This window comes from Ascaphus truei, chromosome 1 (genome assembly GCF_040206685.1).
Source record: "Ascaphus truei isolate aAscTru1 chromosome 1, aAscTru1.hap1, whole genome shotgun sequence".
NCBI classification, from domain to species: Eukaryota; Metazoa; Chordata; class Amphibia; order Anura; family Ascaphidae; genus Ascaphus; species Ascaphus truei.
The window spans coordinates 462,223,263-462,239,264 of record NC_134483.1 but is presented as its reverse complement, the minus strand read 5'-3'; the positions used below and the strand labels follow the sequence as shown (position 1 = coordinate 462,239,264).

The following is a 16,002-nucleotide window of genomic DNA, read 5'->3' as shown; positions in this document are numbered from 1 at the left end:
CGGTGCGCAAACTGGGGAGATTGTCTGTGGGGGCCACGGGGTTTACAGAAGCCCAGCACGCTTCCCGAAGGCACTTAAATTCAGTGCCGGTGAAGTAGCGAAGACCTCTGTAAACTGCACTTACCTTGGCTCAGACGGCTTCTGGAGACGCGTCGTAATGCAACATGACGCCCAGACACCGGAGCCGAGTAAGAGAGGGCGGGGGGGGGGGCGCAGAGAGGGGAACAGCTGGCAGGGGGGTGCAGGCAAAAAAGATTGTGCTCCCCTGGCTAGATTCACTAACAGTTGATATAGCCGCTTTACATTTTTCCATTATTATAAAAGGGGATTGCATCAGTATGTTTTTAGAACCACCACATTTTAAGATCCATTTATTCTTAATTGGGTAGTGTTGTTTTTCTCATTTGCAAACATGATAATTGCATTAACTCAGTGTTAAATAGTCCTAGCAGTACAAATACTGTAAGTGATAATTCAACCAAAGCATTGCAGAGAGATACCGTCAGGCACCAAGGAGTTTAACAAACATAACCCTCTACAAATAAAACACAAAAAGTATAACATCCATACAGTATGTAATGTACAAATATGAAGCCTTTAAGAGCCCTACTAGCCATCTGATCATAGGCTGACCACAAGTACTATAGCTGGCTACTTGGGCTAAAAAGGGGTTAATATATTATGTTCTAAAATATTAATCATATGTATTTTTATCACCTACAGTTTTTTTTTAGGTTGGTTAGTCTTACCTTGCCTATGTATACTGTATAGTGGGCAAGTGTGTGTGTGTGTGTATACTGTATGTGTGTGAAAAAGAGACAACACCAACAAGGGCTACTGTAGATATTACAATTTGGCAATGCTTTTTGCTGATACTGTAGTTGTATCACCAGGTACTGGAGTTTAGTAAATAGCATGTGAATAAGTAATGCTGTGTTAATTATTCTTTGGCTTGCTCATTTGCATATGCAGCATAAAATGTATGCTGACATATCACATTGGTAAAAAATATGGCTTTTGTGAATTAAGTGATAAGTAACATTTGTGGTTGACATCATTTATCTACCATTAGAGAACCTAGGCCTATGATTCTTCTTTTTGTTATTGCCCTTCGTCCATCTTACAGTATCTTCATCCTTGCATAATTAATCTTCTGATGAGAGCAATAACAGCTCGGCACCTAGCAATGAGTATAATGCGGAGAAGGGAACCTCGCGTGACAAAATGAAAAAGAGCCTTGTTACGACTAATGAAAAAGCAACTAAAAGCTTTCTAATAATAGTCTGGTAAGGAAAAAAAACTAAAGCAAAGGGGGGAAAAAAGAATGCCTAAAGAAGGCATGAAGAGAATGGAGGCACAGTTAAGAACATGTTTTCCCAAATTAATAAAGAGTGGTAGTGGTCTTGAGGAAAAGAAAATGAACAAGGAAAAATGAATGAGGGCAAAAGTGCCATATCATATAAAATCAGTAACTGAATTAAATGTTTCTGCATATTTTGGAGATGGTACTGTACACTAAAAAAATCCTCAAAGCGAGGCATTTACTTATTAAATATGTAGACCCGGTATAACATAGTCTTGTTCTTGTTAGGCAGTAGAGAGAGACTAACAACCAACATGACAGGGAGAGGCACTAAATGCGATACGTATGTAAAATACTTTGCTTGGTATGTTGGAAGGGGTAAGCTCAAGACAGCAGGACTTATGTCGTAAGGTCTGTGTGGTTTGGTTACAGAAGACATGCAAAATGGAAGCTATCGTTCAGTGCTGGGTGAAAAGTATTGTTAAAAGCTCCAGAAGCTAATGTAATAGGCCGGATCTACAGTGCGTGCGTGCGCTATGCCGTGCGCGCGTTCCGCAGTTTTAGTTGGCTGAGGTTAGTCAGCCATTCTATAATGGTGCCGTGCGCGTGCACGGCAGGGAGCGTGGAACCCGTCGACGGGGGGAAGATGAGAAAAAGAAAGAATTTGCGCCGCTACTGCCGCTGTAAATGTAAGTATATGTGTGTATATGTGTTTATATTTGTGTATTTATGTATGTATGTGTGTGTGTGTGTGTGTGTATGTACAATGTTATTAAAAAAATAATTAAAGGATTAATTTATTTATTTATTTGAAAACGCATTTAAACACACACATACATATACACACACAAACATATACACACACATACACAAACATATACATACACATACATACACCCACAGTACCGTACACTCACGCACAGTATACACACAAAACGTGTGTAGCACGTGCACGCACCTTCGCACAGGCACGCGTGCACGGCTGCACATGGTATATAACAGCCCTTAGGCGTGAGCACATGGCATTCAGAGAGCAACAGTGTGCGAGACACAGGGCAGACAAAGATCTGCCTTTCAGGGCTGCAACAGTGGGAGTTAGGGATAGGGTTTATGCTAGTCAGTCATAGCTCTGCAGAACAGTTTATCCTTAGTTGTAAACACAGATAATGATAACGCTCAATTCCAAATAAATAACAATTATAGAATAAACACCAGGTGCATAGGGAAATCAGACAGAGTACAGACAAGACAGTGACCGAGGTCACATGAGTCCCTTGTTAGCACGCACTCATGGTGCAATAATAAGCAAGGCTTCTCTGAGGATCACTATACTCCCCCATTTATTATTATTATTGCACCATGAGTGCGTACTAACAAGGGACTCATGTGACCTCGGTCACTGTCTTGTCTGTACTCTATCCTTAGTTGTAGCAGGGAAATATGTCATAAAAAATATCCAGCTGGTTTTAATTCTATTATTATGTAGTGCAATTCCCCACCCTATGAGTGTATGGTACTTTACCTGTGGCTCACAGGAGGCCTGAACCTCCGCTGCTGGGAGCCTGGGGTGTACCTGATCCGTCTGGTGACAGCGCCTCCACCTATGAGGGATCCTAGCTATACTGGATAACTGGATAACCCCATCACAGGACAATATACCTAGTAACACACACCAGAGTATAGTATAATGGTATTTATTAGGCACAAACTTAGAACACACATATAATATGCAACAACACCTTAAAATACGTATATTGATATACCCACAAGGTATTCCCACAGTACTTGGGTGCAGGGGCACCAGTGTCCCAGTGTCCAGCCCACGATAAGCACTCCCACCCCAAGTGTGTGTGACAGCGCTGCCCACAGTAGAATGTTTGTGCACTTGAAGATAGGGTATACCTGTTTGGTGCTCCAGCACCCGGTACTGACTGAAGACAGAGACCCGTCCGGTCCCATGCAGTCGCCATCAGTGATGGCGTCCACCTCCACATGGGGTGGTATCCAGCTGGAGGGTCCCACCATAATAGTCTCCCTCTGTGTGGTGGTCTGGTCCCAGACCACCAGATGCCAGGTCGCCACCGTGTCCTGGCTGTGTCCCTCATGCTTGGTACTACAGAGGCCGTGTCCCTATCTACTGGGCCTGTCCCTGCAGCAGACTTTGAACTACGCAACTAATTTTGACAGATTTATTATAAATCATACTTTCTGGTAATGCACAGGTTATTAACAATTTATATTAGTGTTAGGGACCCTTGAGATGTGGTCTGCCGTGTAGTGGCTCAGGGGCTTACAACACTTTGGCCAAAATGTTAAACTAAAAGACCATTTTATTTAATAGATATCTATACATTGTGACAAAGTACCTTCTTGCTCTGTACCTTTTGTCCAAGGATCAGCACTTTCACACAGCCTTCCAGGTAGAGGAGACAGCCTTCTGACACAGAGGTGAAAAGCTTGGCCTGTTTATTTTGCCATACAAATGCTACAGCAGATAACAGGAGTAAATCAAACAAACAAAACAAAAGTCTTTTTCTCTGCATACAGTAACACAGCTTTTCAGCACACCCTCCACTTGAGAGTCAAACAGTTCTATGTTGCTCTGTTTAGAGCAACCTTTTAATCATCTCCCTGCTCAATCAGCTTTCCAGTCCTGTGAAAGCTGGGAGAGCTAGAAGTCCCGGTCTGGATTCCTCTTGGTAAATCGCCAAACCGTGGAGTGGAGCAGAAACCCTGCACTAATTTAGGGCCGTAATATCCTCTTTTCACTACTGTTCCCTCATATCTGTCACATATCCTCCACTCCAGCTCAGTCCTAGTGGGATGAGCGACCGTGCACTCCAGTGAATGCATTCTTGACAAGCCATCTGCATTCCCCTGTTTACTGTCTGCCCTGTGTTCCACTGAGAATTTGTAGGGTTGCAGATTGAGAAACCAGCATGTCACTCTGCTATTTTTCTTCCTATTCTGATTCATCCAGGTTATGGGTGCGTGGTCTGTCACCAGCCCGAATTTTCTGCCTAACAGGTAGTACTTAAGACTGTCTACTGCCCACTTTATTGCAAGACACTCTTTTTCAACTATGGAATAGTTTATTTTGTGTGTGTTAAGTTTTCTGCTTAGGTACAAGATAGGATGTTCTTCATTCTGGTTCTCGTGTAAGAGGACCGCACCAAGCCCTACGTCCGACGCATCGGTTTGCAAAATAAATTCCCTAGCAAAATCGGCGGTTACTAACACTGGTTGGGCACATATGGCTTCTTTTAACGACCTGAATGCTTGTTCTAGTTCTGGGGACCATTTTACCATTACTGGAGCTCTTGCCTTTGTCAGATCTGTTAAGGGACATGCAAGGGTAGCAAAGTTATAGATAAACCTCTGGTAATATCCAACTAGGCCAAGGAAAGTTCTCACTTGTTTCTTGGTGACTGGCCGGGGCCAATTCCTTATGGCTTCCACTTTAGCCATTTGAGGTTTCACTAACCCTCTACCAATAGAATATCCTAAATATTTGGCTTCGTCTTAGCCAATTGTACACTTCCTTGGGTTAGCCGTTAACCCCACAGAGTAAATCGAGTTTAACACTGCTTGTACTTTTGGGAGGTGGGATTCCCAATGTTCCATATATATCACTACATCGTCTAAATATGCAGCTGCATATAATGTATGTGGCCTTAATATTCTGTAAATCATCCTTTGAAAGGGGGCAGGAGCCCCATGCAGACCAAACGGCAACACCTTATATTGGAAAAGACCATCAGGAGTAGAAAAGGCAGTCTTTACTTTGCCTGCTCTGTGAGTGAAACCTGCCAGTAACCCTTGGTCAAATCTAGTGTGGTGAGGTAACAGGCTTTCCCAAGTCTCTCCACTAGCTCATCAGCCCTTGGTATGGGGTAGGAATCACATTTTGAGATATCATTCAGCTTGCGATAATCGTTACAAAACCTTACAGTCCCATCAGGCTTTGGTACAAGCACAATAGGGCTGCAACAGTCACTTTGTGATTTCTCAATCACCCCAAGCTCTAGCATTTTCTTCACCTCTGCTCTAATGGCCTCTCTACGAGCTGCAGGTATTCTATAAGGCTTAAGATTGACCCTTTTTCCTGGTTCGTTATAATGTCATGCCTAATAACCCTCGTCCTTCCTGGAACTGCGGAGAATACCCTTTTATTTAATTTAACAAATTCCTTGACTTCCCTTGCCTGGTGTATAGACAGGGCCTTTGATATGTTCACTTCTGGATCTGGGTTTTTCCTAGCGGGGAAGGCAGTGGTTTCCACAGTAATTAGAACCTCCCTTTCTTTCCAGGGCTTGAGTAAGTTCACATGGTATATTTGTTCAGGCTTTCGTCTGCCTGGCTGCCTCACTTTATAATTTACCTCACCCATTTTTTCAATAACCTCATATGGCCCATGCCATTTTGCCAGAAATTTACTTTCTACTGTGGGGATTAACACTAGGACTCTGTCTCCAGGTTGAAACCTACGGACCCTAGCATTCCTATTATAGCTATTCCGCTGGTTACATTGGCCTTTTCCATATGTTCCCGCAGTATAGGCATAATGGCTGCCATGCGTTCCTGCATTTGGGTTATATGCTCAATTACACTGCGATGGGATGTAGTCTCCTGTTCCCATGTCTCCTTGGCTATGTCAAGTAACCCCCTAAGGTGTCTACCATACAACAATTCAAATGGTGAAAACCCAGTAGATGCTTGGGGCACTTCTCTAATAGCAAACATTAAATAAGGTAACAGAAAATCCCAGTTCTTTCCATCCTTATCAATTACTTTCCACAGAATTGCCTTTAGTGTTTTATTAAAACACTCCACCAAACCATCAGTTTGTGAGTGGTACACAGAGGTTTTTAACTGTTTTATGTGGAGAAGTTTGCATAACTCCTTGGTTACCCGAGACATGAATGGAGCACCCTGATCTGATAGGATCTCCTTGGGAATCCCCACCCGACTACACATCATCATTAACTCTTTAGCAAAAGATTTTGCTGAGGCCGTGCGTAGAGGGATTGCCTCAGGATATCGGGTCGCATAGTCTAATATCACCAGTATGTACTGATGCCCCCTGGCTGACTTCACTAAAGGGCCAACAAAATCCATAGCAATGCGTTCAAATGGGACTCCAATTATTGGTAGGGGTACCAACGGCTACGGTACGCTGGCAAAGGGGCAGTGAGCTGACATTCAGGACACGATGAACAATAATCTATTATTGCTGCCATCACCCCCGGCCAGTAAAAACTCCTGAGAATGCGCTCTTTAGTCTTTTCAACCCCTAGGTGACCACCTAGTACATGGCTATGCGCGAGGCTTAACACAGTGTGCTGATACGCTTTAGGCACTAACAACTGTTTTACTCTAACAGACTGTTTTTCCTCAAGGTGATACAACAGATCGTTATCCACCTCAAAGTAAGGATAAGACAAGGGTCTGTCTGGATTAGTAGGAGTTCCATTACTTACAAAAATGGAATTTCGGGCTTCTGACAAAGTGGGATCAGACCACTGGGCACTCTTAAAGTTACCTGGGCTAACCTCTAAATCAATAAGGTCAATGTCTGGTTCCGGTCTATTAGATGGTCCGGCACCATTTTGTTCTGGGTTGTCGCCCACTAGTGCTTTTACAGGGTATGGCTGTTAACTCCCAGACTTATTTGTGCTGTCTAGTTCGTCTCCCAAAATGTCAGCAAATGGGAAATCATCATTACATTCATCTGAGGAACTAGTGGCAAGTTTTTCAGCAGCTGGCCATAAACTTAGAAAATGGGGAAAATCTCTACCAATAATCATGTCATGGGATAATTTTGGTACAAGACCAACTCGCCAATTTACAGAGCCACACTGTGACTCAACCTGTACTTCAGCAGTGGAGTAGTTATGTACATCCCCATGTATAAAGGAAATATCAATCTGTTGGGAGTCATCTACCTGAATACTATTTACCAAATCTGGGTCTATGAGGCTAACCATACTCCCTGAGTCAAGTAATGCCTGAACCCTTTTTCCCTCTACCTGCACAGAGCACCAAGGGTAACTATTGAGACAACCATTTTTGTTTGCAGAACACACAGTTTGGGCATACAGTGAGTAATCATCCTCATTATTACTACCCACATTACATTTCGTGGGTTCAACCATTCTGAGACAGTCCTTTGCCATATGTCCAAACTCTCGACATTTAAAACATTTTACAGCATAGTCCCTTATAGGTTCTTCCCGCTTAGCAAAGTTCCTTTCTCTTGGGGTTATAGACCACAACCTGTTCATCAAAATTCCCCCTTTTCCCTGGAACAGTCTTACCAATTTTGCTGGGGCTCTGGACGTCCGGTTCTGAGGCTGCCCTTGGATATGGGGTTGAAGCCATTCTCCAGCTGCACTATACCATTCTACCAATGCGACAACTGGTCAGCCATTTGGGGATCACTCTGGCTGACTCAGCAACAAAGGGCAACAGGTAAGCCTCTCAGAAATCGGTCCATCACTAATTGCTCCACAATGTGGCTGGATGTGTTGATTTCCGGTTGTAACCACATTCTGGCAACATGTATTAAGTCAAACATCTGTGATCTTGTGGCTTTATCCAGGTTGTAGGTCCAGGAGTGAAACCTCTGGGCACGAACCGCCGTTTTCACCCCTAAGTGCGCCAGGATCTCCTTTTACAGCTTGCTGTAATCACTGGCTTGAGCTGGTTCCAGATCATAGTATGCTTTCTGGGCCTCCCCACACAGGAACGGTGCTAGCAGACTTGCCCATTCAGCCACAGGCCATTTTTCTCTCTCCGCGTCCTCTCAAACGCCATCAGGTAGGCCTCCATCTTTTGCAGGTAGTTACTCACTCTAACCACCTTAGGATGTGCTCCTGCAGCAAGCCTCTCTGATAGGCCCTGGATCTCCTGATGTAAAGCATGGGTGGTATTTTGCTTCTCCTCTCTGAGCAGTTGATGAGCTTCAGCCTGGGCCAGCACCAGTCTCTGCAATATTGCCATGTTTTCCTGCTCTGTGGCATTACCTTCAGCCAGCCTGCTATTGGTTTCTTGCTGTATGGCATAACCCTCAGCCAGCGTGCTGGTGATTTCTTGCTGTGTGGCATAACCCTCAGCCAGCCTGTTGTTGATTTCATGTTGTGTAGATGTGGATTGGACCAGAGCTGTGACCACTTCCTCTATTCCCTTTTGCATCTTACAGGCTTGTCAGTGTGATGCCAGCATAAAACTCCACCATATGTGACAAAGAACCTTCTTGCTCTGTACCTTTTGTCCAAGGATCAGCACTTTCACACAGCCTTCCATGTAGCGGAGACAGGCTTCTGACACAGAGGTAAAAAGCTTGGCCTGTTTATTTTGCCATACAAATGCTACAGCAGATAACAGGAGTAAATTAAACAAACAAAACAAAAGTCTTTTTCTCAGCATAACACAGCTTTTCAGCACACCCTCCTCTTGAGAGTCAAACAGCTCAGTCTTGCTCTGTTTAGAGCAACTTTTAATCATCTCCCTGCTCAATCAGCTGCTCCAGTCTTGTGAAAGCTGGGAGAGCTAGAAGTCCCGGTCTAGATTCCCCTTGGTAAATCTCCAAACCGTGGAGTGGAGCAGAAACCCTGCACTAATTTAGGGCCATAATATCCTCTTTTCACTACTGTTCCCTCATATCTGTCACAACATATATATTTAGGCACTGTACCGTTTATAAGTTTCACCGGATGTGCACTGTGTTTCATGTTCTGTCTCTGGTTTTAAATATATATTGCCATGCTCAGTAGCACTCCTCTGTGACACTTATATGCTTATATATATGTTGTGGTTATTTTGGGGGTTCAATATGAGCTTGCAGGTGTCCTGTATGTTTTACGATCTCTGCAGCAGCCACAAGCTCAAAGTGGGAGTTGGGACTTAGCTGGGGCCTAAGGGGGTCTCTGGCCTAGTGCAGGGGTCACAGACACAATGCACACTCACCTCACAATTTCATGTCCCAGCTCCAACTGCCGTGCTCCTCGAACCGAGGTGGGTAACCCTGTCGCCAATCGCCACAAGTGGCTTCATGGCCATGAAATTGTGATGAATTTGAGTTTGCCAGCTCTGTGCTGAGGTGAGTGAAGCAGCAGCAGGTGATAGTGCTGAGGTGAGGGAAGCAGGCGAACAGTGTGTGTTATTTTAAATGTTCGATTGAGCAACCTAATTTCTCAAGTTTTACATGGTGTGGCGATTTTCACTTCTCATTCGCCAAACCTGTGGCTACATTGAAAAATAGGTTGCCCACCTCTGTATTAGAGCATATTTTATTTATTTGTATATGTATTTTCTACCAATCTAGACATAAATACAATGATGTTTTTTTATATCATGTGATATCTATTTTATGGTATTTTTTGATTGACTTGAGTCTATTCTTACTTATTCCTGGTTTCACTTTTTTTAACATGTATGTACAGTATATGTATATGTATATGTACCTAGTTCCATTTCATTACTTTATTGTTCAGCCATTAAAATGTGACAAAATAATTTCTCTTTTATTTTTGAGCTTGTTATTCCTCTAATATAATCATTATTGTAGTATATATTGACTGTTTTTATTAGGTTTTTATGAACATTGTATTAAAATCATTATGTATTTTTTAAACTATGTATGTTACTTTGTACATTCATTTATAGCAGCTGCGGTTTGTCTCTTGTGATTGGACAGGTACTCCCCCCGGCCTGGTCTAATCACACACTCCCATGGTGTATATAGAATGCATTATGGAGTGTAAAGATTATCCCTGAAGAAGTTCTACTACGAAATGCATAGGATTATAGTTATTGAGTGCAAGCTCTGCACAATTTGTGGACACCAGACACGCTGTTTCAGCCCTCCATGTGGCATCATATACTTTTCGACTATCTTATCCACTATAGTCGTGCTCCTGAGCGACTCAAGTGGTGATGCCATCAGTAGCCGCCGATGTGAGGCAAATGTGATTGGCATTCGCCGTCAGCGTGCAGTCCCTACAGCAGCACTCAGAACACAGGAGAGCTTTCTCTATACAAAATAGACCCCAACCACTGCAAGAACCATTTTGCCTAACAAAAGGAGGTCTAGGACGCCTATCCGGTTGCAGCCTGCAGATTCGAGAGACTGGTGTAGAGAGCGGGGGTCCTTTGCCACTGTGGTAACATGTCCAAAACATGTCATGCTTGTAAATATCTTTATTGGTGTACGCACATTACCTACCTTCTATGTACACCAATATAATTATTATATACTTCGCCATGAGATTTTTGCGCTGTTTTCTTTTGCCTTTATGGTGGGGAGATAAAGTAACCTTTAAACACTTCCTTCATTACCTTAATATATGTCACCCTACAATAAAATGTATTGCATACAGTGAAGGTGAGCCTGGAAGGAGCTACATTCATTACAGACCTTTTTACAAAATGGATAGACTGTAATACCTTACTACAGTACATGCAAATAATTCCACACCCTCTCCCCCACAGAATCAAGATAGGACTACAATTTAGTCAGCTTGTAAGTGTCAAAAGAATCATTAACAATGCAAAAATGCTCTCTTAGAGATTTTTGTAAATGCAACAGACGATCCTCACTAGGGGCTACAACCAGTGGATAGTATGAGGTCTGAACTCTTATACCCCATGGTTAAGCAACATAAAGAAAGAATGCTCTTTGTACATGCATACAGTCCACTCATGTAATATTAGGAATATCATTACAAAAAACGGAACATCTTCCAAAGTGATCCAGCCATTGGACACTTTTATAGTGAGATTTGTATTTTTACTCACAAAAATGAAAGCAGATACAGAAATGGAGCAAACAGACTTTCTTCCAAGGTTTATCAGGGGTACTTATCCATGCTAGAGCTGGGGTCGTTAATATATGTCAGGGTCAGGGTTCATACTGTACTTTTCTCACCCATGGACAGGGAAACAATTTAGGATTGATGGGTTTTACAAGTCTACTTGCTCCCCATTTGGGCTACTTTATGTGGGTACAAGTTTAACCCGGTTTAAGGAGAGAGTTTTGCAATATAGAACACATTAAATTAAAGGAGTCTGACACCTCCGTAGTGCGACACTTTAAAGCTATAGGGCACACCCCTATGATACCAGGTCATTGACCATGTGTAACCTCTCTTGAGAGGTGGGGATAGGGAAAATATTATATTACAAAAGGAGTCCATACAGCATGGATACGGTGGCACCACACAGCCTTTATGAAAGGTGTGAACTCTTTTAAAAAGGATTAGTTAGACATTGGTATAAAGAGACTCTAGTCATCCTACCCATATATATTTATATACGCACTAGGCTCCCCCAAACTATGTGAGTTGGTTAGGACTGGGATTATTGCGGCAGGTATTTGATTCTTTTTCTCCTTTCATCCCTCCCTCAACTGCTAGGTGTCAACGGCACAGATTGGTGTTCCACTTGCACACCTGTTGCTGTGTTAGGGTGTCAGACAACCTACTCTTAGCCTTTAAACCCTATGCCAGAAAATGCATTATTATAAATTATATGGTTTGCCAGTATGTATATCTATTTCCTTTATTGTGTTATAGGACATACATTTGTTGAAGTTTTGTATATATTTTTATTTTCCAGCATGCAACCATGGAGAAGAGAAGCCCCTTAATTAAATTTTTGATGAGGAGTATATTTTGTAACCCATGTTGTACTATAGAAGACTGTCCTCTTTTCCCAATGTTTACTTTATATTTGCAGTAGTCTATTTTCTTACCTACTGTATTATTTATTCATATGCCAGAATATTAAATATTTGAGTATAGCTAAACATTGGCTATGGTCATTAGACATTTTAGTTGCAGTTATCCAGATATTATGGCGGAAGTAATATTATATTGCGTCTACACTGTACACTGTATATGTTATTATTTGCTAATGTTACTCCTTTGGAAAAGCATGCCAATAGCCCTAAACACCATTTGAGATGTCTTTATGTTTTTTTACATTGCTTGACCGTCTGTTTCAGGAAGCAGGGTACATTCTCCTGTATGCTGCTGTAACAGTTATTTTTCCTTGGCGATACTGGTATTCTACTGTATATCACAAAGCATTATCCAGCCACCCTTGTCATAGTTAATTTACTATGATTGTTCTATTTTATACCATTATATTTATCACTGTGTGTATTTTCTGTTACTACCAGCTCACATTCACTGATGGGATCGTAGGATCATACAGATATAATTCTTTAAGGAGAATGCACCGTGCTTTGGTCGTGAATATTACTGTGTCTTGCTTGACATTTATGCATATACTATCTGTCTGCTGCCAAGCTTCATATAATAGTAAAGCTCTGCATTGCAGTAGATCATACGGATGTTAAGAATACTTTGCGATGGCCGTCGCAATTACATAACCAGCTATTCGTTGCCTGGACCGCGTATGCCAGTACACCGGAAATCACTAGGAGTGGCAGGAGAAATGGTTCAGTGTTGTTTGTATAAATACTGTATTAAGTTTGCACACTATGGGACAAATTTATCAAGTGCTGGTATGGGTTATCGCACTTGTTCCGGTGTTTACACTGAAATCTATGGATGTTAATACCGGGAACAGGTGTGATAACCTCTATCAGCAATTCATAAAATTCCCCTTACAGTATGTTCATAAGGCTTTGGGTGGAAATATCTGCAGAAGTAGCTATGTCCCTGAAATTTCATATGTGCCTGCTGTGAACAACCCTTAATAAAAAGAACATGTTTTGTAACCGAATCGATTGTGCGACTCTTTTTTCTTTGATTTCTGATCATATAGTTATGAAAATACTTTTTAGATCATTTTGATGAAAATAATAGCATCATCATTATTATTATTATTATTATTAAAGGCATATTAGAAAATACCCCATGTACATCTATGAGGAAATGATTTTTTTTTTAAATGGTGAGTCAAGCAGAAATTCTATCTTTCCACTGATCTAATGGCATGTAACAGTTGAATGCTATTTCCAAGATGATTACATACTGGAGGTATTTTGATATAGCAAATTGAGAGATGGAACAAACCTGCTTATTATGACTTGATGGGAAGGGACCTTCCTAAACTGAGATCTTAACAACTACGGTATATTTGAAAGAAAAGTATTTCAAAAGATAGAAGAGTAGAACCATCTTTGGACAAATTACGCATAGGTTGGTTGGCATTTTGCAAAAATAGGGTTTACAATTCCTAGTCGAACACACTTCTGGTGTTTTGTTGGAAGAGGATGAAAGAAACATAGGATGGGAAAGACGCCTGAGGCTGACTAATTTAACCCGGTAACAAAGTTTTCCGGATAAATCTGTCTTCTTTTTTTCTGTAAAGCTGTTGCTATGGTCGTGCTATGATTACAACAAAATGTTCTAAAAATACATGACACTTCATTATTACTAGGACTGTTGATAATTTCTAATGGACGAGTCTGTATTTTGCTTTAAATATTTTTTTCTTAACACTTTATGGAACTAAATATATGAGTGTTACAGTGTTATGTATCAACATTTTCCAACTGCAAAACTGAAGTAACTCTGAAACAAAAGTGAGACAGCATTGTTGTTTCTTGTGCTATTTTATTGTTGTTAGTGCTATTTTTTATCCTACTTTTTGCACACTAACGACTTTAAAAATGCAATGTAAATTACATTTTCCCATGTACTGTACGTGTCATGGTACTTCTTTGTTTTTTTTACATGTATAAGACTAAATATGTAAAGCTTCAGTGCTGGATGGTCCTGCTAACTCTGTGGCTATGGCCCCCTGTTCTGCATATACAGTTCAATCTGTCTGTTGTCATGCTTCCTATGACAAAAAGCTCTGCATTGCAGTAGATCATACGGATGTTTAGAATACTTAGCAATAAAAGGGGGGAGAGTCCTCCTCTTTCATGCAAATTGTGGTCAGCGCACCAATACGATCTACCAATAATGCCTTGACATACAAGGTACATCATATAGGCCACTGGCGTTCCGCCCCTCATGATGTACTGTACACTGTACATCCAAAGGGCACAAAAGCGATTAAGCTATTTAAAAAAATATTGAGAATAAAGATGTCCAACTAATAATTTGATAGGGGGAATTGGTTGCTCAGCCATAGTAGTAAAAGTAGCACAATTCTTGTGTTTGCATACCATACACATCACACATGTGATAAACATTTATTTTGTTATTAAAACGTACCTAGTTATTGAATTGCTGCAACAAATACCATAAATGAAAACAGTTTTACAAACATACCTGAGGTCTTGTGAGGGTCCTGCTCTGATATGTGGTGTTTCCACAGAATGTCCAAAAACTGCTCCTTCTGTTCCTGCAATAAACATTTAAAATGTAAAGTAAATGTAAAGTGCAATATCTATAAAAGTAAATGTTCTTTGTGATTAAACCATAAAGGGTGCTTTACAGAATATCTCAGATTAAATATACAGTAATTGAAATGCCATTTTTTTTGGAATCTGCCTTCCTTTCCCCTACTTATTTATTTATTTCTAAAAATGTTTTACCAGGAAGTAATACATTGAGCGTTACCTCTCGTTTTCAAGTATGTGATGGACACAGAGTTATAATTACAAATACATGGTTACAAATACATATTTGCAATGCATTAAAAGGATTATACAAGACATTGCATGCACATTTAAAGATAATATATATTATAGGCTTATATTAGAGTTACAGACCAGATTAAAATATGAGACAGCTTTAATTTTGAAAGAACTTAGACTGGTGGCGGCAGTGAGAGTCTCCGGTAGACTGTTCCAGTTGTGGGGTGCACAATTAGAGAAGCAGGAGCAGACGGATTCTTTGTTGAACCTTGGGACCATGGTTTATTTGACTTTACTTTATCTTTATGCTGCTTGCTACAGCCAATTGGCCTGTGTATTTTTTTGTGATCTAGAGTAGTTGTGTATTGTTTTTTAATGGTTTTACTTTGTCCATTTTTTAATCTGTTTTTGAACAATAAATTATAATTTTTTTTGTACCTGTCATACTTATTTAAGTGCCCTGCGTTTGGAGTTTCAGCAATTCTCCGTCTTTTGGGTTTTGCACCTTCTTCCTTTTTACCTAAACCATAAGCAGCACAGGATTGCCAGAACCTCATTGACAGTACAAGAAGACCTGGGTGTCGGTGGGGTGGTGGGCCTATCATACCTGCTAACATATTACTGTATCACACAATACACACATTTAGTACTTGGCAGTCACCAAGAGGAGAAAGGGTTTGAATAGACATTGAGAGAGATGTCATGTTATCCTTACATCTTAACGCAATAACGTTGCACCTTAGGCCATAGACCACTCCCTCAAAATATGGGACACTAAAAAATTAAAGCAGAACCTCAACACAGACAATTCGTCAATGACAACCCTTTTTGGTAATCCAGTGTTTCAATCTTGGTGGAATCAGAAAGAGATTGAGGCTTGGTACAGAGAAGACATCTCCAAAATTCAGGAGCTAACAACCTTAGACAGGCTGATTCCCTTTGACAAACTCAAAGAAAGGAGCTCCCAAAAAGCAAAAAAATATTCTGCTATCGTCAATTGGCACAAGTGGTGTAGAGCACGTTGACACAGACACCACATCTGAGCTCTACATATTTTGAGAGTTTGTGCTCTAACAAGGCCAGTTGTGGAGATTTATCTCCTCAATGTGCCAAATTATAATAAATCCCATCAGAGAAG

The 16,002-nt window shown here is 41.1% G+C and overlaps 1 protein-coding gene across 2 annotated transcripts in view; it reads right to left on the bottom strand.

The window, feature by feature from the left end:
- The window catches only part of SGCZ (sarcoglycan zeta), a 1,846,920-nt gene that overhangs the window by 100,415 nt on the left and 1,730,503 nt on the right, over positions 1–16,002 (bottom strand). For both annotated transcript variants that reach the window (XM_075565961.1, XM_075565968.1), the window contains one exon: positions 14,557–14,629. In XM_075565961.1, coding sequence (XP_075422076.1) covers positions 14,557–14,629 — 73 coding nt within the window. The remainder of the gene's footprint in view (positions 1–14,556; positions 14,630–16,002) is intronic.